The sequence below is a fragment of the Gopherus flavomarginatus genome, chromosome 2, assembly GCF_025201925.1.
Source record: "Gopherus flavomarginatus isolate rGopFla2 chromosome 2, rGopFla2.mat.asm, whole genome shotgun sequence".
In the NCBI taxonomy this organism is placed as follows: Eukaryota; Metazoa; Chordata; order Testudines; family Testudinidae; genus Gopherus; species Gopherus flavomarginatus.
The window spans coordinates 151,105,757-151,126,761 of NC_066618.1; the positions used below are offsets into that span (position 1 = coordinate 151,105,757).

At 54.4% G+C, this 21,005-nt stretch overlaps 1 protein-coding gene across 8 annotated transcripts; it reads left to right on the forward strand.

Annotated features, from left to right (window-relative positions):
* The first annotated feature begins 30 nt into the window (after window positions 1-30).
* Window positions 31-20,246, forward strand: LOC127043613 (interleukin-1 receptor antagonist protein-like). 8 transcript variants are annotated; one of them, XM_050937606.1, is made up of 5 exons: window positions 31-46; window positions 17,137-17,197; window positions 18,133-18,221; window positions 18,868-18,992; window positions 19,255-20,246. In XM_050937606.1, the coding sequence occupies exons 2-5, from the start codon at window positions 17,178-17,180 to the stop codon at window positions 19,462-19,464; spliced, it is 444 nt and encodes a 147-aa protein (XP_050793563.1). In that variant the 5' UTR covers window positions 31-46; window positions 17,137-17,177; the 3' UTR covers window positions 19,465-20,246. The 8 variants fall into 8 exon arrangements, with proteins under 8 accessions (XP_050793563.1, XP_050793559.1, XP_050793558.1 ...); XM_050937602.1 differs by lacking the exon at window positions 31-46 and adding an exon at window positions 12,814-12,838; XM_050937601.1 differs by lacking the exon at window positions 31-46 and adding an exon at window positions 16,316-16,382.
* Window positions 20,247-21,005: the final 759 nt, after the last annotated feature.

The following is a 21,005-nucleotide window of genomic DNA, read 5'->3' on the forward strand; positions in this document are numbered from 1 at the left end:
AGCATGCGCAGCGTACAACCACCACTCACGCAGCCACACGCCACAGGTACGGGTACGCTCGGGGATGCGGAGCGTCCTCCAGCCCCGCCCCTAAACCTGTTGCGGGAGGGGATTGCGCATGCGTAGCATCTGTGAGCGCCTGAGTGTAGTGAGCATGCGCTCCGCTTGGCTGGTTGATTCAGTGGCTATAGCCCAGTGCTTGCAATGGGGGAGCTAGAGGTTTGAGATTGGTGCTATCGGCCAGGGCGGCTGGGTCCTGTTTGCAACTGGAACAGGGCTCCTAGGTCCCATCCAGTCTCTGCTGTTGCTCCGTAACCGGCTATCAGAGGGGTGGTTTGTGGGGAGGGCAGAGTTAAGGTGTTTCTGTTCTGGAGAGGTGCTTGCTGCTCACTCATTTCCCTGCTGTTTTCATATCCTGCCAGAGTCCAACCAATATTCCTGAGCGCTTGGAGCCAAACGAGAAGGGGGGTGGGGGCTCCATTTTGGAAGTTCTTCCCAAGGTTTTATTGACTCAGACAAAGCCGCTTGGCTGAGAAACTCTGATTTTGATCTTCCTGGCGAGTGACGTAGACAAGGACTCGGGGAGGGTGTGTGGCCCAGTTAAAGTCCACAGGGGCTGGTGCAGACTTTTTGAAATACACGTGGCCCAGGAGAGGCTCTGCTATAAATTCTGCATGGCTCAAATGCAGGTGGGTGGAATTAACACAGGACCAGCCTGGAAGGAACCAGAAGAAAACTAGCTTATAGGAGGCGCAGGGTTGGAACTGTACAGGCAGGAAATTGTCACGTGGAGGTTGGGAGATTTCTGGAAAGGAATTGGTCCAATCCAGCATGGGTCCTGCATGGCTAACAGTCCACTAGGATCCCTGAGTGAGCTGGAAGATGTAGTTCATGAGAGGCAATGGGGTGTCCAGTGCCTGACCTTACAGCACTCAAATGAATCTTCAACTTTGGATGACCACAAGGTGCTGTTGTCATAGGTTTTAGATATGTGGACACATGTGGCTACATGTCTCAAACACTGGATCTCCTATGTCCTAGGGAGCAAATTAATTCTCCCTGTCAGTGGATGATGAGGCCAAGATGACAGGCACAGTCACAAATAGCTCATAAAAATCTTAGAGAAAATTCCCATTTCTGTCACACAGGGACAAGTCAATCAGGCTTGTTCTGGGTGATGCTGGGACAGGTCAGGCAGTATCAGTCCAACCCCCTTCTCAAAGCAGGACCAATCCCCAGACAGATTTTTTCCCCAGATCCCTAAATGGCCCCCATAAGGATTGGGCTCACAATCCTGGGTTTAGTAGGTGACTGCTCAAACCACTGAGCTATCCCTCCCCTCAGCATCTGTCTCCTGTCTTAACCCAAAACACCTGCCCTGGCCTCAGGGCCAAACCCTAACAGCACTTTAGTGGCCAGCCTGAGTTGAACATTCATTTGAGTGCAATATCCTTTGTCCTGGTGCATTTCCCATTGGTCCTATTGTCTTTCCTGCAGCAACGGCTCTCTCCATGGTCCTCTGGGCAGCTCAAACCATGGTGAGAATGGCCAGATGGGGTGATGGGAGTGTTCTGTGACACAGAAGCTGTAAACATTGGGTATCCCTACCTGGGTACAGTCATAGGGCAAGTGCAGTAAATATTGGCACTGGTTTCGCAGGCCATGGTGATTCTGGTGTGGGTAACCAAGCCAGAGGACCTAGCTGCTACTGGCTTCCTGAAGCTGGCCAGCCCTTATGCTGCTTATCTGTTTGCTGCAGTGGCATGGGCCCAGCACGTCACAGAGTATCATGGGAAATCCTCCTATGGTGGGGGAAGAAACAAGACTGCCTTCCCTAGCAGAGAGGGTCATGGAGGATCACCATGCAAGCTTCTTGGAGATCTCTCAAGATGACCCAAGAGACACCCCTGTTCAGACGAACAAAGCGCTCCACATGGCACCCTGTGTCTGACTCAACAAGCCAAAGACCTGAAAAACAGATGGGGACCCTACCCGAACACAGGACTCTGTGCTGATGTGGGCTGTATAATCAGGCTGCCATCCTGCCCTTTCTGAATGTATTCCCTAGCATTTCATGAGACCTGTAAAGCAATCCAAACTCAACAACACTGTGACAAATGAACGGGGTTGGGGAGCTCCCTTTTATGGACCCAGCCAGGCAGTAGCTATAAAATCCCTCTTAGTAGCTGTTCTCTAATTACCTTTACCTCTAAAGGGTTAAAAAGACTCACTGCTCTGCATGGGTCAAAGCAGGTGAGTGGGCCCCTGGCCAAAAGAGCCAATAGGAAGGCTGGAACTTTTTAAAATTGAAACAAGACTCCCCTTTGATCCGTCTGTTGGTGTTTTCCCAGGGAGAGGCGGCCAGAGCAGAGCCACGCTGTAAGAAACTTGGACCAGGTATGAAAAAATAATCAGTATCATAACTAAAAACTACTCATTTAAAACCCCAAATACGTGAGTAGATCAGGAAATGTCTCAGAAGATGCAATTAGGTGTCAAAGCAGCAAAGAATCCTGTGGCACCTTATAGACTAACAGACGTTTTGGAGCATGAGCTTTCGTGGGTGAATACCCACTTCATCAGATGCATGTAGTGGAAATTTCCAGGGGCAGGTATATACATGCAGGCAAGCTAGAGATAATGAGGTAGTTCAATCAAGGAGGATGAGGCCCTGTTCTAGTAGTTGAGGTGTGAAAACCAAGGGAGGAGAAACTGGTTTTGTAATTGGCAAGCCATTCACAGTCTTTGTTTAATCCTGAGCTGATGGTGTCAAATTTGCAGATGAACTGAAGCTCAGCAGTTTCTCTTTGAAGTCTGGTCTTGAAGTTTTTTTGCTGCAGGATGGCCACCTTAAGGACTGCTATAGTGTGGCCAGGGAGGTTGAAGTGTTCTCCTACAGGTTTTTGTATATTGCCATTCCTAATATCTGATTTGTGTCTGTTTATCCTTTTCCGTAGCGACTGTCCAGTTTGGCCGATGTACATAGCAGAGGGGCATTGCTGGCATGTGATGGTGTATATTACATTGGTGGACGTGCAGGTGAATGAGCCGGTGATGGTGTGGCTGGTCTGGTTAGGTCCTGTGATGGTGTCGCTGGTGTAAATATGTGGGCAGAGTTGGCATCGAGGTTTGTTGCATGGACTGGTTCCTGAGCTAGAGTTACTATGGTGCGGTGTGCAGTTACTGGTGAGAATATGTTTCAGGTTGGCAGGTTGCCTGTGGGCGAGGACTGGCCTGCCACCCAAGGCCTGTGAAAGTGTGGGATCATTGTCCAGGATGGGTTGTAGATCCCTGATGATGCGTTGGAGAGGTTTTAGCTGGGGACTGTATGTGATGACCAGTGGAGTCCTGTTGGTTTCTTTCTTGGGTTTGTCGTGCAGTAGGAGGCTTCTGGGTACACGTCTGGCTCTGTTGATCTGTTTCCTTATTTCCTTGTGCGGGTATTGTAGTTTTGAGAATGCTTGGTGGAGATTTTGTAGGTGTTGGTCTCTGTCTGAGGGGTTGGAGCAGATGCGGTTGTACCTTAGTGCTTGGCTGTAGACAATGGATCATGTGATGTGCCTGGGATGGAAGCTGGAGGCATGAAGGTAGGCATAGCGGTCGGTAGGTTTTCGGTATAGGGTAGTGGTAATGTGACCATCACTTATGTGCACTGTGGTGTCTAGGAAGTGGACCTCGTGTGTAGATTGGTCCAGGCTGAGGTTGATGGTGGGGTGGAAGCTGTTGAAATCGTGGTGCAATTTTCCAGAGACTCTTTCCCATGGGTCCAGATGATGAAGATGTCATCAATGTAGTGTAGGTAGAGAAGGGGTGTGAGTGGACGAGAGCTGAGGAAGCGTTGTTCCAGGTCAGCCATAAAAATATTGGCATATTGTGGGGCCATGCGGGTGCCCATAGCAGTGCCACTGATCTGGAGATATATATTGTCCTCAAATTTGAAATAGCTGTGTGTGAGGATAAAGGCACAGAGCTCAGCAGCCAGTTGTGCTGTGGCATCATCAGGGATACTGTTCCTGACAGCTTGTATTCCATCTGTGTGTGGGATGTTCGTGTAGAGAGCCTCTACATCCATGGTGGCTAGGATGGTGTTTTAGCAATGCCCCTCTGCTATGTACATCGGCCAAACTGGACAGTCGCTACGGAAAAGGATAAACAGACACAAATCAGATATTAGGAATGGCAATATACAAAAACCTGTAGGAGAACACTTCAACCTCCCTGGCCACACTATAGCAGACCTTAATGTGGCCATCCTGCAGCAAAAAAACTTCAGGACCAGACTTCAAAGAGAAACTGCTGAGCTTCAGTTCATCTGCAAATTTGACACCATCAGCTCAGGATTAAACAAAGACTGTGAATGGCTTGCCAATTACAAAACCAGTTTCTCCTCCCTTGGTTTTCACACCTCAACTACTAGAACAGGGCCTCATCCTCCCTGATTGAACCACCTCATTATCTCTAGCTTGCCTGCACATATATACTTGCCCCTGGAAATTTCCACTACATGCATCTGACGAAGTGGGTATTCACCCACGAAAGCTCATGCTCCAAAACGTCTGTTAGTCCATAAGGTGCCACAGGACTCATTGCTGCTTTTACAGATCCAGACTAACACGGCTACCCCTCTGATAATTAGGTGTCAAGTATCAGAGGGGTAGCTGTGTTAGCCTGGATCTGTAAAAGCAGCAAAGAGTCCTGTGGCACCTTATGGACTAACAGACGTTTTGGAGCATGAGCTTTCGTGGGTGAATACCCACTTCGTCAGATGCACCCTCCTGAACCCCAAATCCTTCATCCCTGTCCCCATACCAGAATCCACATGCCCATCTGGAGCCCTCACTCCCCCCTAAGGCCCCAACCCTTGAACCAGCCCTGATCACCCTCCCACCCTCTGAACCCCTTGGTCCCAGCCCGGAGCACCTTCCTGCACCCCAAATCCCTCATCCCCAGAGTCTGCATCCCCAGGCAGAACCCTCACACCGCCACACACACCTCAACCCCCTGCCCCCTCCCACACCCTGAACCCCTCATTTTTGGCCCCATCCTGGAACCCACACCCCCAGCCTTGAGCCCATACCCCCTCCCATACTCCAACCCCCTGCATCAGCCCAGAGCCCCCTCCCATACTCTAAACCCCTCATCTCAACCCCCTAGTCCGGAGCCCCCTCCTGTACCTCAAACCCCTCATCCCTGACCCCACCCCAGGGCCCACACCCCCTCTCACACCCCAACCCACTGCCTCAGCCCAGAGCCCCCTCCTGTAATCTGAACTCCTTATTTCTGGTCCCACCTTGGAGCCCGCACCCTCAGCCGGAGCCCTCACCCCTCCTGCACCCCTGCCCTGTGAGTCAGCCCGGTGAAAATGAGCAAGTGAGTGAGAGTGGGGAGAGCAAGCGACAGAGGAAAGTGGGGGTGGAGTGAGCGGGGGCGAGGCCTTGGAGAAGGGGTAGGGCAGGGTGAGGCTTCAGGGGCGTGGCAAGAGTGTTCGATTTTGTGCAAGTAGAAAGTTGGCAACCCCATTCGTAACTGATGTCAGGTGTCCTTTCTAGGCAGATCTTGGAGGACTACATTCACTGCTCTTTTCCGTCCAAAGGACATCTCCGTAGGGCAGGGGGTGCCAAAGCAGCAGGGCCTCCCACGGGGGCTAGCCAGCACCTGCTCCACCCTGTCGCAATGTCAGCTGGGCCCTCACAGCTTGTGTGATCCACCCGCGTCCCAGGGTGGTTTGCAAGACTCACTGAGGTTGCTGCCGGGCAGGTCACCATGCAGCACACCAGGGCCGGGCTCTGTCACGGAATGAGCCTGAAACATTTATTAGAAATGAAGGGAATTCCCTGGCCCACAACTCCACTCCTCCTGCGTTATGACTGGCCAGAGCTAGTCGTCACCTGTAGAGAGGGGACTGAGATGGGGGCTGTGTAAAATGAAAGCTAAAACTTTGCAGATCTAGAAGACTGACATTAAGGTTCCTAGTTACACAACCCCCGAACCCAAGGCGAGCTGGGAATGCCCCGTTTGGGCCTGCAACACAAAGTCTGGATCCCGATCTGGTGTTTCCTAGTCTTTACTAGCTCACCCTGCCTCTTATTGAGAAGGATACACTTCAACCTAGCTGGAAATAACCTCCGACCAGCGGCGAAATCGGATATTGCTCCTACTGCCCGGAGAGTTGTTTAAGAAATCGAAAACTGTTTCGCCCCAGAAATGGCTTCACTCAGGAAACACCCTGAGGGCAGTCTCCTAGGGGAGAAATTGATTTGCACGCTCGCTGTAGTCCGGACAGTCGGCAAGCTTCATGGGTGATGCTGTGCTTTGCAACACAATAAAACCTCAGTCCTTTCTGCCTGGAAATCAACAACGTTCCCCAGGCCTCCAATGTCTGGGGCACAGTGACAGTCACGCCCCCGTGGCCTCGTGCAGGGCCTGGCGAGACATTTCTCATAGGAAGTGACCGGCAGATGCAGCAGTGACTGCTGTGGCAATTTCAGTTCCTGTGGGACCAGGCCAGCTCTTCCCCTTTGGGCAGGAGCAGCAGAGGCGGCTCTGCCTAAATAGGACGTTCCTTTTGCATCTGCGTTGCTGGGGAACCGAGGGTTGGCTGGTAGTTTCCCTGCTGCTCTCTTGGGAACATGGCACATTTCTAGATCTCGAGTGATTTATTCATGAGTCAAGGCGTCATTCTGAAATCGAGACAGAGTTTTGGACTGGGTCATCTCCCCCTTCCCCTGTCTCGCCCCCACTCTGGCTGCTTTTGATTCATCCCCCACTGTCTCTTTTCAGCCCTGCCTTGAATCATGGCCTCAAGCCCATTTCCTTCCTCTGTGTCCAGATGCAGCTGTGCCCCTCCCCAGGTCTGATTCACAGCCCCCACTCCTGCTTGTGGCAGGGGGCCGCTCCTGTCCAAAGGAGTCTTCCGCGCGCCCGGAAGGAGATTGCTCAGGCAGAGAGGAAGAACAGATGTGGCATGGAGGGCCCGATCTTGCATTCATGGATGTCAGTGGGAGCTTTGATGCTGACAAGTTGGATCTCTGAAATTCCCAGGCCCCTTGTGCCCCTCGCCCCTCTGGCAGATGGGCATCAGACAGAATCACAGCTGTGTTCATGTGGAGGACATCTAGCTTTGCTGATATGACCACTATTATCTGTATTGGGGTAGCACCTAGTCACGGACCAGGCCCCCATGTGCTAGGCACTGTACATTCTTGGTAGTCCATCAATCCGATGATGACAAATCTGAGTAAATCATCTATTGTTGGTCTCATAGTGTGCCCTCTGATGTCTATACAAGCCAATTCTAGAGGTGCACATTTGGCTGCACATGGTGCATGGGAAGTTCGCAGTCAGTGGGTTGTGCACTGCTGGTGCTCTGTGACGTCGTTCGTGTGCCTCTTGTGGACGCCGACAGTGGTCTTCCTCAAAGGTGATGCAGGTATTTCTGACTGTTGCACGCCACTGTGTTCTGTCGATGGCAGTGTCCTCAAGGTCCCTGGGTTTGATACTGCTATACTGCAGATTGGCTTTGATGGTGTCCTTGTAACTGTACATTATTAGGTGTATGACAGTAGTGCCTAGGTGCCCCAGGCACGGACCAGGCCCCGAGGTGCTGCACAGATGCTGAACACAGAGATGGTCCCTAAACCCCGAAGGCTTACAATCTAAGCAGACACATTTTCCTTCTGCCTTGTGATGAAGAGCCCCAGCCCTTACCCTGCTTTACTCTTGCACTCCCAGAGGCAGCGTGCCCTAATGGATAAAGTACTAGCTGGGGATTCAGGAGACCTGGGTTCTATTCCTGGCTCTGGCCTGCTGGGGGGACCTTGGGCCAGCCACTGTCACCCCACCCCCTGTTTACCTGGAAGCTTTCTGGGGCAGGGCCTGTCTCTTGCTTGCTCTCTGTGCACTGCCCAGTGCAGCAGGACCCTGATTTCAGCTGGCACTAATATAATAGGAATGGCAGTGTGTCTGCAGGGCAGATATTTGCAACCACAGGTCTCATCTCATGATCCTCAAGTTTGTCTCTTTCATCACATTCAGCCAGCGCAAAGGGGTGTGATCGATGACAACTGTGACTTTGTTCCCCAAGAGGTAATACTGTAGGCTCTCTAGGGCCACCCAGCAGCCAAGCATTCCTTCCCTATCACTGAGTGTGCCCTCTCATGAGGAAAGAGTGCCCTGCTGATGGACGCAACTGGGCGTTATTCTCCATCTAGCTCCTGGGAAAGGACCGTCCATCCCTACCACCGAGGTACCTGTCTGCAATACGAATTCCCTCTTCAAGTTCAGACTGCACCATGCTGGGGGTTTGCAGCATATGTCCTTGAGCTCTTGAAAGGCCCTGTCATGGGTGGGCATCCGGCATCCATGAGACCCGCCTTGCAGCAGTGTCCTTGGTTAGTTTGTCAGTGGGGTTGCTATAGTGGTGAATGTGGTATGAACCAGTCATAGTAGGCGGCTAGGCCTAGGAAGACCCAAACTTCTGTGTCCTCCGCTGACCATGTATCCCAGATAATGGGATTCCTGTTTTCCCTATCACAAACTCGCAGGGGAACTCAGTGATCAGAGAACTATTCAACATTGGTGAGGCCTCATCTGGAGTACTGTGTCCAGTTTTGGGCCCCACACTACAAGAAGGATGTGGAAAAATTGGAAAGAGTCCAGCGGAGGGCAACAAAAATGATTAGGGGGCTGTAGCACATGACTTACAAGGAGAGGCTGAGGGAACTGGGATTGTTTAGTCTGCAGAAGAGAAGAATGAGGGGGGATTTGATAGCTGCTTCCAACTACCTGAAGGGGGGTCCCAAAGAGGATGGATCTAGACTGTTCTCAGTGGTACCAGATGACAGAACAAGGAGTAATGATCTCGAGTTGCAGTGAGGGAGGTTTAGGTTGGATATTAGGAAAAAAATTTTCACTAGGAGGGTGATGAAGCACTGGAATGGGTTACCTAGGGAGGTTGAGGAATCTCCTTCCTTAGAGGTTTTTAAGGTCAGGCTTGACAAAGCCCTGGCTGGGATGATTTAGATGGGAATTGGTCCTGCTTTGAGCAGGGGGTTGAACTAGATACCTCCTGAGGTCCCTTCCAACCCTGATATTCTATTCTAATGGCAGCTATTTGTCAAGACAGGAATCACAATCCTTGCTGGAGATGACTACATCGTCCAAGTGTGCGGCCGCATGTTGATTATGCAGTTGGAGTAATTGGTCCATCAAATGTTGAAAAGGGGGCCACTGCCCCATGTAAACCGAAGAGCATCGTCTTAAAATGAATTAGGCCAAGTGGTGTAGGGGAAGCCGTCTTCCTCCAAGAGTCCGGTGATAAGTGGATGTGTCAGTATCCCTTTGTAAAATCCAGAGTGGTGATGCACTGGGCTTCTCCCAGCTGGCTTAAGAGTTCATCCAACCACAGCATGGAGTAGGAGCAAAGTCCACCCAGTAACACAGAGTTCCGTCCAGCTTTGCAACCAGCACAATAAGACTCCTCCACTTGCTCAGGGATTCCTCTGTTACCCCAAGATCTAACATGGTCTTGACAGTCCCCCTCAATTTGTCGGGAATTGGTCAGAGTCTGTCCTGTATTACTTTACCAGGTTCTATATTAACGTGATGCTGGGCCATGGACAAGCTGAGAATACCTTTGGAAAAGCAGCTACCAGCTGAAGCGTCTGTTCCTTTTGCTTCTCTCTGAGGGGCTCTGAGCTTCCTTGCGGGCAGCTGTTAATTTGGAGTTCCAGTTCCAGTTCCTCAGGATGCGGCAGGATGAAGACGACTTCCCTAGCATTCCAGAGCTTCAGTAAATGTATGTGCTAAAGTTGTTGTTCCTTTTTTCCCCTGGTGGTTTAATTAAATAGTTCCTGGTTCCTTCCTTCTTCACTACCTCAGAAGGACCTTGCCGCTTGGCCATTATCTTTGATTCAGAGCTTGGGAGAAGCAGCAGAACTTGGCTGAAAGGCGCATAGTCATTCTTCAGCTTCTTTGAGGTTTTCTCTTTTAGTGTAGGCCCCCATCGCCTCCCGTCTCTCTCGTGACTTTGAGATGGATTGTACAAGGTTTTCAGCTCTTGGAACCTAGCCTTCCCATGTCTCCCACACCAGGTCTGCTATGTCACCCATATGGCAGTGAAAACCTTGTGGAAGTTTGCAGTGCTTCCCTAGGGGTGAAGAGCAGGGCTGGGGTTAGTTGGTCCCAGTGTCAAGAGTCATGGGTAATTAAGTTCTTGAGCGTTCTCTTTGCTGTCTGATTAAATCTTTCCACTGGGCCATCCGTCTGTGGGTGGTACATGGATTTGAGTAATGCTTTTCGATAGGCCACAGACCTCGCTCATCAGCCAGGGCGTGAAACTTGTCTCTTTGGGGATCCCATGAGAAGGTCTTCAGCAGCTCGTCAGCAGTGGTCTTTATTGTACTTAAAGTACTGCACAGGATTTTTTCAGCGGGAATAAGGCAAAGCGCCACATTTATTGGTAATACATGTATCAATCAACACTGTATCATATGCATATGATATATGTGTTACACTCACACATTTACACACACACACACACACACAGGTACACTCCGTCTTGTTGTTGTTACCAATTAGTTGCTCCCCTTAACCTCACTGGCCAAGTGAGTTAGATGGGGGAGGGGTGGAGCCAAGCTTCCTCCGATCTGGATCAGTGCTCCCATGTTGACAAGACGAGACCCGGGGTCCTCTGCAAGACATCTCACATTTATAGCAGCTTCCCTCTCATGCAAATCTGTACCTGATTCAAAATCTGTGTCTGTGTCCATTGGTCCTTTGTGCTGCTTCCTTCTGGGTGCTGTCCCAATGCTGTTCAAAGGGGGTGTTTTCAAAAGAAGGTGCTCGCTTCTAACCCCCAAGGCCCTTAATATGTCTGCTCTTCTTTAGTGAGCCCACTTGACAAGTTTTATTGTTTTTGGGTCTGGCTTCCATCCCCTCTCCAACTGTTGCAGCTGTCTGGAGGTGCTGCCTTCCCCGCCTTGCTCATTCACACCTCGTTCATTCAACAGGGCAACTGATTAAAGAAGGGGGAGATCTTATTCTACTCCTAGCAAAAAGACATTTTTTTAACATTACACCAAGGTTCAGTACAAAGTTTTCTATATAAGGATCTGATACAAAGTTGTACGAAAACAGAGGCATAATACAAAGTCATATGAAAGTTATGTGAAGATGTTTAATGCAGAGATTTTTCTACATTTTTGGCTTTGGTGGACTGGGCTGGTATGGGCTCCAGGTATCGGGTGGCATAGTCCACAATAACAAGTATAGGCTGGTGTCTGGGGGTGCTCTTCTGTGGGGGGGCTATAAGATCAATGCAAAGGGGATGTCCACCAAGGGGAGAGGTACTTGGAGAGCCTGTGGGACCCCCTTAGGGGCCACTGGTTGGTATGTGTGATATGATGCACGGAAATTCTCAGCTACTTTAAGGACACTGGCCAAAAGTGTCCGACCAGGATCCTTGACTGTGTCGTATCCTTCCCGAGGTGTCCTGCACATGTGCTGCGTGTAGGAGCTTGCGACAATACTCCCAGGACACTAGTAATTGTGTCCGTATCTCCTGCATCTGCTTGTCCTGCTCTGTGCAATACAAGTCCGTCGTAAGGGCAAAATGAGGGGACTGCTATGCCCTCCGGGGTGCCCCCTCCTCGTCATCTCTCACTGCTCCTTCTTTGAAGGCCCGGCTCAAAGTCATGTCCTTTCTTTGCTCCAGGCATAAATCCAAGAGGCCTGTTAAACTCTCCAGGTCTAGTCTGGGTCCATGGAAGGCCCTTCCCCGATGTCTTCAGCCTTGTCCACATTGACTAGAGTCAGTGTTCTACCTGACGCCTGTGACGAACTGGGAATGTTCTTAATGTTTTCTCTGAATACTGTGTTGGTGCCTGTGACGTTATTGGTATAATCTGGGATGATATAGAACATGGTTGCAACCAAGGTCCTGTAGTGGCACCAAATCTTACGTAAAGGAGGTCATATAAGGTGTCTAAGACCAGGTTGTGGGTTGCTGGTTATGATTATGCTGTCTATATATATGTATCATTTTGTATTTGAAGTTATGAGTATTGGCTCTATACTGTCTGTATTTCAAATTTGTGCTATGCTTCTGGGAAACATCCCAGACAAGTTGGTGTTAGCTCTGCCTAGCCTGCTTGATGGCCCATTAAGGACCATCAGCTACACAATTGACCCATAGAGAGAAGGCAGATACGCCTTGTAACTCAGCAAAGTATGCAGGGACTTGCCCATGTGACTCCAGACTCCATTTTGCTGTAATTTTCCACAGTAAGAACAAAGAAGTGTTCTTACATCTGGAAAAAGCCTATAAAAGGCTGATGCCTCATCTCCATCTTGTCTTCAGTTCTGCTTCTTACCTCTGGAGGAACTTTGCTACGAACTGAAGCTCTGAACAAAGGACTGAATGACCCATCCCAACTGTGGATGTATGTGATGAAGTGGGGGGAGTTTCTTGGGGTTTTCTGTTTTTCAGTGATTTGCATGCACAGGGGGTGAGACTCAGTGTCCCCGGGTGTTACTGGTTTAACAAGGTGAGAGGAGAGGGAGTTTGTTGTTACAGAGGACCAGAGAGGGAACTTGGAACCCCCGCCGATGGCCTGGAGAATGGAGACCCCAGCGACTGGTGACCTGGTGACCCAGAGACCCAGCTCAGGACTCACAGCCAGTTCTGGCCAGTGGGAGGACGATGGGCTGTAAAGAGAGGACCCCGGTGCTCTGACCAGCCGGTTTCAGCCAGAGGGACCAGAGGAGGGCTGAGAGGAAAGGAAACCCAGGCCTTCCTGTTTACGATCCTGTTTACCTGGAGAGAAGACAATGGACAGAGGTGAGGCTTGGGGATATCGGAGGCCCAGCTGGGAAGCAGGGGGGCTCTGGGCTGGAGAGGGGGAGCAGACAGAGCCCACCAGCCTGCAGGGAGACTGGGATGTGCTGTGCTGAGGGAGGCCAGGCCTGAGGCCCTGAGAGTTTCCTGTGCTTTGTTCAACTCTCAATAAACCCTCCAGTTTGATGCTGGCTGAGAGTCACTCCAGTCTAGAGAACAGGGTTGCATCAACCCCTTTGGGGGTGAGGAGGCCCGGGGGGTCCAGAGCGCGTGGACTCCCTGAGGGGGCCCACGGCAGAGACAGACGTGCTGAGGCTCAGAGAGATGCGGCTTCAGGAGGTGGACGGGCCTGACCCCGAGAGAGAGTGGACCCCTGAGAAGGGCTGTCTCACTGAAAGGGGCACCCCCCACGGACCGCACGGTGCCACGAGTCGGCACGATCTGTGAATCCGTGACAATGTATTCCAGAGACTTGATTTGAATCTGCAGTTTATTCCATCACTGCTACAAGCCTGAACCAAGAACTTGGCCATTACTGTATAGAATTGATTCCATTTAACCAATTCTAGCTCTCATCTATATCTTTTTCCCCTTATGAATAAACCTTTAGATTTTAGATTCTAAAGGATTGGCAACAGCATGATTTGTCGGTAAGATATGATTTGTATATTGACCTGGGTCTGGGGTTTGATTCTTTGGGATCGAGAGGACCGTTTTCTTTTATTGGGGTGTTGGTTTTCATAACCATTCATCCCCAGGACGAGTGGGACTGGTGGTGATACTGGGAAACTGGAGTGTCTAAGGGAATTGCTTGTGTGACTTGTGGTTAGCCAGTGGGGAGAAACCGAAGTCCTCTTTGGCTGGCTGGTTTGGTTTGCCTAAGATGTGGAAAACCCCCAGCCTAGGGCTGTAACTGCCCTGTTTAAGCAATTTGTCCTGAATTGGCACTCTCAGTTGAGTCCCGCCAGAACCGTGTCATCACAGTGCCTCAGGTTCCCCCATGCAGTTCTCGAGTGTCTGGGTGGTGTGATAAAGGGGTATGGTTGCTGCAGAGCAAAGGGCCAGTGTACCGAAATGCCTGACACTCTGTCTCCTAGCAACTGATGACTTGGGCCCCTCCTCTGCAAAGGTGCCAATTGAAGGTGTTGGAGACAAAGAGGTCAGGTAACTGCCTGGCCCAGGGAAAGAGACAAAGCCCAGAGAGGAGGGGCTGGAGGGAGTTTTCAGTTTTGAAGCTGGCTGGGAAATGGAGAGGGATGCCCCAATGGGGCTTGGGTTTCCCAGCAGGGCTGTGGCCTCCCTGGGGGCCCTAGATGGACCTAACTAAAGGGGATCCTGTTGTCTGTACTGGCAAGACCTGTTTGGGACTGTGTTCCTGTCATCTAAATAAACCTCTGTTTTACTGGCTGACTGAGAGTCACGTCTGACTGCATAGTGGGGGTGCAGGACCCTGTGGTCTCCCCAGGACCCCACCTGGGCGGACTCGCTGTGGGAAGCGCATGGAGGGGCATATGCTAGGAGAGACCCAGGAGGTGAAGCCGTGTGAGCTTCTTGCCCTGAAGACAGTCTGCTCCGAGGGAGAGGAGGCTCCCCAAAGTCCTGACTGGCTTTGTGGGGAGCAGTTCCAGAGCATGACCATGCCTACGGAGCAGGCGGCCTATCTCCGCTCTTTCCTTCTAGGCCAGGAGGTGAGTAGGTTGGAAGAAATGTTCCTGTCCGAGGAATCTTCCTTGGGCTCCTGCCCTACAGGAAGTTTCTGTAAGAGTTTGTCCAGTCTCGGCCTGTCTAGCTGGAGGGAGATCTGGAAACGCATGTGCTTTCATCCGGTCTTGGTTCCCGTCAACCGTCACTGTCGTTCTGGGATACCGTAGAATATCGCCATGGGTGCATTTAATGGGGATTCCCCCCTCGCTTCCCTGCTTTTCCCAGTATCTGCTCCCAGACAAAATGTCTGGTCACGTCTCGAGTCTACGAGGGCCAGTGTCCCCATTGTCAGCGAGAGTGACAGACTATCGAGTCTGCAGCCTCGTCCTCTTTCCAAGCTCCGCTGGGCCCTTCTTCCTGTGCAGGCATGGGGCACGGGGCGGGCGTGGGCCGTGTGAAGTGGGAGTCTTAGCCATGGACCCAGAGAGGGGCACCTGTCACCCACCCTGCCCAACAATCAGTCAGGTGTCTGGGGTTTCTTGGGGTTTGCCCAGGATGGGCCACTCAGTCTCTTTCCTTCTCTAGTGTGTAGGGAGTGAACACTTCAGCAGCACAGGGCCCCCAGACAGCTTGAGCGGCCAAGTAGCCCTCCGTGAGGTGGGCGGCCTCCGCATGGATCTGCAAACCCAGCTTCAGCCTGCTGGTAGGAGAATCCAGACAGGCTGCTCCATAGCTGGGAGACCTGTTCTCCGGGATCCCGTCTGAGAGGCTGGCTTTCACCACCACCAGCAGACATCCTTTAGCCTTTGGGCGATCGTCCGCCCCAACTGTAGGTTTCTTCATGTAGACCTAGCCGGCCCAATATGGCAGCCTTCACCTAGTCACGTCCCCGGCATGCTGCCTGGGCTTCCCCAGCAAGGAGTGGGGCCAGCCGGACTGCCCCCGGGGCCAGGGCCATCGAGAGGCTGTGGCTTCCCTTTCGGGAGTTACCAGGAATGACTCTGTTGTCTGTCGTCAGGGTCGGAGTGGTGCCCGGACATGCCGGGGTCACGCTCTGCATGGCGGCGGGTCCCCAAGGAGCAGCACTTGGTCCCAAGCCCGCCAGCCATTGGGACGACTGTTGCTGGTGCAATGCCATCTGCGCCTGTTGTTGTGCTGGCGAGTCAGCTGGCTGATGTAGGAGCCAGTTCACCCATCGCTCTTTGCACTGAAGCAACGGTTACATCCACCCCACTTCTGGGACTGCCTCGTCAGCTGCTCTTGGGGCCGTCTCCTAACTATCTCCCTCTAGCCACCTCCAACTGGCCCAGCCCTAAAATGGGTCAATCGGCCCTTAAACTCCAGGGCGTCTGTTGTCTCCCCATCAGTTCCTTAGAAGCAGCCTGGCCCAGTTGTTGCCCTCCACTATCCCAGGCCTTCCTGCCTCCCCTTCTTGCTCAGTCCTCCCTCCTTTGTAGCTGTGGCTGCCTGCGGGCCTCTGTGACTGTCAGCCTGATGCCTCTCTCCCTGGGCTCCACCTGGGCTTTGTGAGCCCCGTCACAGGCGATCAGGGCCGTGCCGAGTGGGGGGCTGTGACGGAGTGCTGCGTACATTGCCTTCCGGCCCCAGTGCCATGACAGCCGGCCCCAGTGTGCCGACCTGGGAGATTCTGGCAATGACTTTTCCCCGAGTTGGCAGCTCTAGCTTCCCACTCAGCACGGTTTGCATGTGGAGCTGAGTGTGCTCGAATACCAGCCAGTCCCTCCCGCCTGGCGCAGCATTGTGCAACAACAGCTGTCTGCCAAGCCAGCCCTCCCAGGTGTGACCACACCTCCCCTTGCTCCAACCAGTATAAATAGCCAGGCGACGCTTGGCTAGAAATCAGGAGGCAGGCAAAGAATGGGCGACCCGGAGCAGCAGGCAGGTCTGGGTACTGTATTGCCATCAGCAAGCTACAGCTGCGAAGGGTTCTCTCTTCTGCGACTGCTCTGCTGGGTCTTGCGGCTCTATGGGGCTTTTTTCCTTCCTCTTTTGCCGAGAGTGCATTTATCTCCTTGTAGCTGGAGCCGGGAGGCAGGCCACCCCGCTGGCACAGGCTGGGACGCAGCTCTGAGACAGGACAGAAGTTCGCAGCACGACGACCGTATTTTAAAGCCAGAAAATGGGCTGATGTATAGAGATTTCGGTGTGGGGCAAGCAAGCGGCACTGCACAGAGCCAACCCACGGCCCATCAGGGTCATTTTGATTTTCTTTGACTAAGTGACAGTTTAGTTGTAACAAGGTGAACCCCCAGCTCATTTCTAAACAAATCCCCCTCCAGCTCTAACTTTAGCTGCGTTTCTCTGACTGTAGTTTCCATTCCCTCTGAGGTGACACACAGGAAGCCAAAGGTCACCGCAGTGCGGAAGTTGCAGCGCAGCTGGTTACGACACAGGCTGCAAGGCGCGTGCAGGTTGAAAATTACGCTGGTGGAAATTTTGATGCCACAGAATGAGTTACGCTTTAGAGTGATGATGTACATTACGGGCATGCGGGAGCATGTGACGGCCTCTATAAAGAGACCCGTGCTGGCCCAATGGCAGAGTAGATCCACAGAGCGGGGTCAGCCGGTGCAGGATGGGTTGTCCAGTGTGTTGGCTCAGTTACCTGATAGTACTTTTTCTCTTTCACTGTTCAGAGGCCCGTCCGTCCAGTATTCATGAAAAGCCAGCCACCCAGATGAAAGTCCCCAAGTACCGGTAAGTGATTTCTGTGTCCTGGCAGCGCAGGGCTGCAGAGTTCAGATCCATGGCCAAGCAATTGTGAGGATTTTCACACGGTGGGACTGGCTCCCTGTGGTGTTTGTTGTTCTCTGTATTGTGGTAGGCCTCGGAGCCCCAGTCATGGAGCAGGGCCGCGTTGTGCGAGGTGCTGACAGCAGCAACGGGGCAACCGCGAGAGCAGACTCCAGCTTACTGCCAGCTGAGCGTGGCCTGCAGGAGGCACATGGCTGGGGCTGGGGCTGGTGGGTCCGTGGGGCTGTCGGCCTGTGGCGTCGTGTGGCACTGCTGAGTCCAGGGGCACTAAAGGCTGTGTGGAGAGAAGCTGGCATGGCTCTGCATGGATGCTTGCATTTGAGCTTGGAGCAGCTTATGTCTGTTTAGTTTAGATCAGTTGGGAATCGGCACTGGGAGGGTTGAAGGGACAGTGGGGGTTTGGAGAGGCAGGGCAGGGTGCTGGGCATTGGAGGTGAGGGGTGGGGCGGTGGGGGTTTGGAGGGGAGGGGCAGGATGCTGGGGGTTCAGTGCTGGGGCGGGGTACTGGGGTTTGGAGGGGTGGGGCGCTGGGGGGGTTGGAGGGGTGCTGGGGGTTTGGAGGGGCAGGGCAGGGTGATGGGCATTGGAGGGGAGGGGCAGGATGCTGGGGGGTTCAGTGTTGGGTGGGGCGCTGGGGGGGGTTGGAGGGGTGGGGCGCTGGGGGGGGTTGGAGGGGCGGTGGGGGTTTAGAGGGGCAAGGCAGGGTTCTGGGCATCGGAGGGAAGGGGCTGGGTGTTGAGGGGCTCAGTGCTGGAGGTGGGGCGCTGGGGGGGTTGGAGGGGTGGGGCGCTGGGGGGGTTGGAGGGGTGGGGCACTGGGGTTCAGTGCTGGGGCTGGATCTATTTGCCGCTCATTGGCTCACACTCGCTACCTTTCAGCCTTTGGGACGTGGCCCAGAAGTCTCTCTACCTGCGGAACAATCAGCTGGTCGCCGGCTACTTGCAAGGCCCCAACTCTGCCCTGGAAGGTGAGTCACACTCGCTGCCCCCCTGCTGCCCCTGCCCTGGGCAGGCCAGGGCCTGGGAGCCTCCTGGGCAGATCCTGTGCTGGGCACCGTGCCACCACCCTCACCTGGCAGCCAGAGCTTCCGGCTGTGCCCGCCCTGCCCTGGGTGCCTCAGCACAGCTCCATCTCCCTGGCGCTTTCACTTGGCTCCCCTGAGCTCCACGCAGCTTGCAGCCACTGAGCAGCGATGCTAGAGCTCTGGGCCGCACCCCCTGCTGGAACGCCAGCCCCCTGGAACCCCAGGGCTGGCGGCATGGAACCTCCAGGGACCCCAGGGCCAGCAGCGCGGACCCCTCATGGCCCCAGGGCCAGCAGCGCGGACCCTCCGTGGCCCCAGCGCCGGCAGCGCGGACCCCCCCTCCCGCTAATCAGGCCAGTCTAGTTTTATTCCCAGTAGGCCCAATCCGGCCCCTTTGGCAGGCCGGGGGCTCTGGTTCTAGGTCACGTGGGTAGTCTGAGAGCCAGCCGGGCTCTCCCACCCTGGGACTCGCCGGGGACTCTGCCAGGATGGTATTTTCAGCCGATGGGCGAGGGGGCGGCTCAGCCCTGGCCCTGCTCTGGGGACAGGTGGATCTGTCCTAGGGCTCACCCCCCCTTTCTCCCCACAGAGAAGATTTACTGTGTCACCAACCGCTTCTTCGAGCCAGAGAAGTTCCCCATCATCCTGGGCATCCAGGAGGGGCGCCGCAGCCTGGCGTGTGGGACGGGCGACCTGCCCGTGCTGCAGCTGGAGGTGAGTGGAGACCCCCCTCAGATCTCCATGTCCTACGTCCCCTTCCCCCCTTCCTGGGGCTCCATTCCCCCGGCCCAGGCCTAGCTGCAGCGCAGGCTGGTTGTGGGTGCTCCCAGACCCCCCTGCTCCACTGGAGACCAGATCTCTGCCCTTCACCAGTCCGAGCCCCTCCCCTCCCCACTCAGTACAGATCAGCCCCAGGCCCTGGCTGGCCCCCGCAGGAGAGTCTCCATCCCTCACCAGCCTCTCCCCTCCTGCGCAGGACGTGAACATCACGGAGCTGTCCCGGGGTGGCGCAGAAACCTCCCGCTTCACCTTCTTCCGCTCCTACAAGGACGGCATGTGGCGCTTCGAGTCGGCCGCCAACCCGGGCTGGCTGCTCTGCACCTCGGCCCAATCCAACGAGCCCCTGGGCCTCACCCTCCGCCCGGACGCAGCCCACATCGTCGACTTCTACTTCCAGCTGTTCTGAGCCCAGCCGCCCGGGAGGTGTGCCCCGGCCCCTGGCTGCTGCCAGCCCAGCCTCGCCCCTGGCTGTGTAGGAGACCAGCTGGGTCGGGAAGGGCTGCACGACCTCTCCCCGACCCAGCCGCAACCAGCCAGGGTTGTGTTCGTAGGATTCCTGGGTTCCAGCAGGAGGGCCCCGGAGCCTGATCCTGCCGGGGAAGTGAGCGCCCGCCCGGTGGGAGTGTTTCAGGGCACCCAGCCCCTTGTAGAGCCAGGCCGTGCACTTCAGCCAACGTGCCCCAAAGAAGGCCCCAATCCTGGGGGCCCGTCTCCAGTGCTGTGGGGCCTGGCTTGGCTGTCCTGGACACCCAGCCTTTTCCAAAGGGGCCTGTGGGCATCCAGCAGCAGGATGGCCCAGCAGTTAGAGCACTAGCGGCGACTTGGGAAACCCTGCTCTGCCGACTCCCTTGGGCAAGTCCCGGAGCCGCTCTGTGCCTCAGTTTTCCCCTCTGTACAATGGGGCCAGCAGCCCGGCCCTGTATCCCGGGGCATGTGAGGGTAAATCCATTAGCCAACTGTCCATGGACGAATCCCAAAGCATGGGGATATCTGCTCACGTGCCACGTCAGCACCATTCTGGCTGGGCTCGGTGTCTCCCGGCGGTTCTGCTCTGCACGTCTACGGAAGGGCCGGGTGCCCCGGGAGGGGATCTGGGTGCGCCCCCTTGCTGTGTGAATAGTTTGTCCCACCAGAGAGCTCTGGACCTCTCCAGCCCCAGCCTGGCTTTGAATAAACGTGGAAATTAGCAACCCATGCCTGAGCGACACTGTTGAGTTGAGATGCACCAGCCCCACTCTGGGCCCAATTCCCATCAAACGCCCTGGCTGGGCCATGCTGGAGCCGTAATGCCAGGCTCCCCGTTCCCCAGAGCCCGGGGCTGCCACCCCCCTCCCCCAGCCTGCTCCCCATGGCTTCCAGGCTGGATAAACACAGGGCTGGCTCGCCACAGGGCTTAGCTGGAGTAAGGAAACGGAAGAGCCAATGTGGGTTCCAGTCCCTGCAAGCAGGACTCCTGGGTTCCATTCCCTGCTCAGCCACCCACTCACTTCCCCACTCCGTGCCTCAGTTTCCACACCAGTCACATGAGACTAGTGCTCCAGGTCTATGGCCAGGCCCTCAGCTGGTGTCAATGGGTGCCGCTCCATCGGAGTCAAGGGGGCAGCGCAGTCACAACTCCCACGCATACAGTGCTCGCTCTGTGTTACCGTCCTACCGGGGGATCGCATGTTCCAGCTTTCCTCGCTCCCTGGGCCTGTGCGGGGAAAGTGCCCCGAGCACTCTCCCCTCCCAGCGTTAAGGGGGGAAATGGGAGCAGGGCCGGCTCTGGCTTTTTTGCCGCCCCAAGCGAAAAAAAAACAAACAACCTGCGCAGCGGCCAGAGCAGCAAAGTGGTGGGGGGGACCAACCTGCCGCCTGTCTGGAGCAGCAAAGTGAGAAGGCGGGAAACGAACCTGCCGCCCGGCTGGAGCAGCAAAGGGGAGGGGGTGGGAATTCCGGGAAACCTGC

Excerpts from the sequence above, each read along its gene's own strand:
- LOC127043613 (XM_050937599.1), top strand. The coding sequence starts at position 17,076 with ATGGGTTGTCCAGTGTGTTGGCTCAGTTACCTGATAGTACTTTTTCTC. Across the intron at positions 18,222-18,867 it reads CCCCAACTCTGCCCTGGAAG|AGAAGATTTACTGTGTCACC; the intron begins GTGAGTCACACT and ends TTCTCCCCACAG. Across the intron at positions 18,993-19,254 it reads TGCCCGTGCTGCAGCTGGAG|GACGTGAACATCACGGAGCT; the intron begins GTGAGTGGAGAC and ends CCTCCTGCGCAG.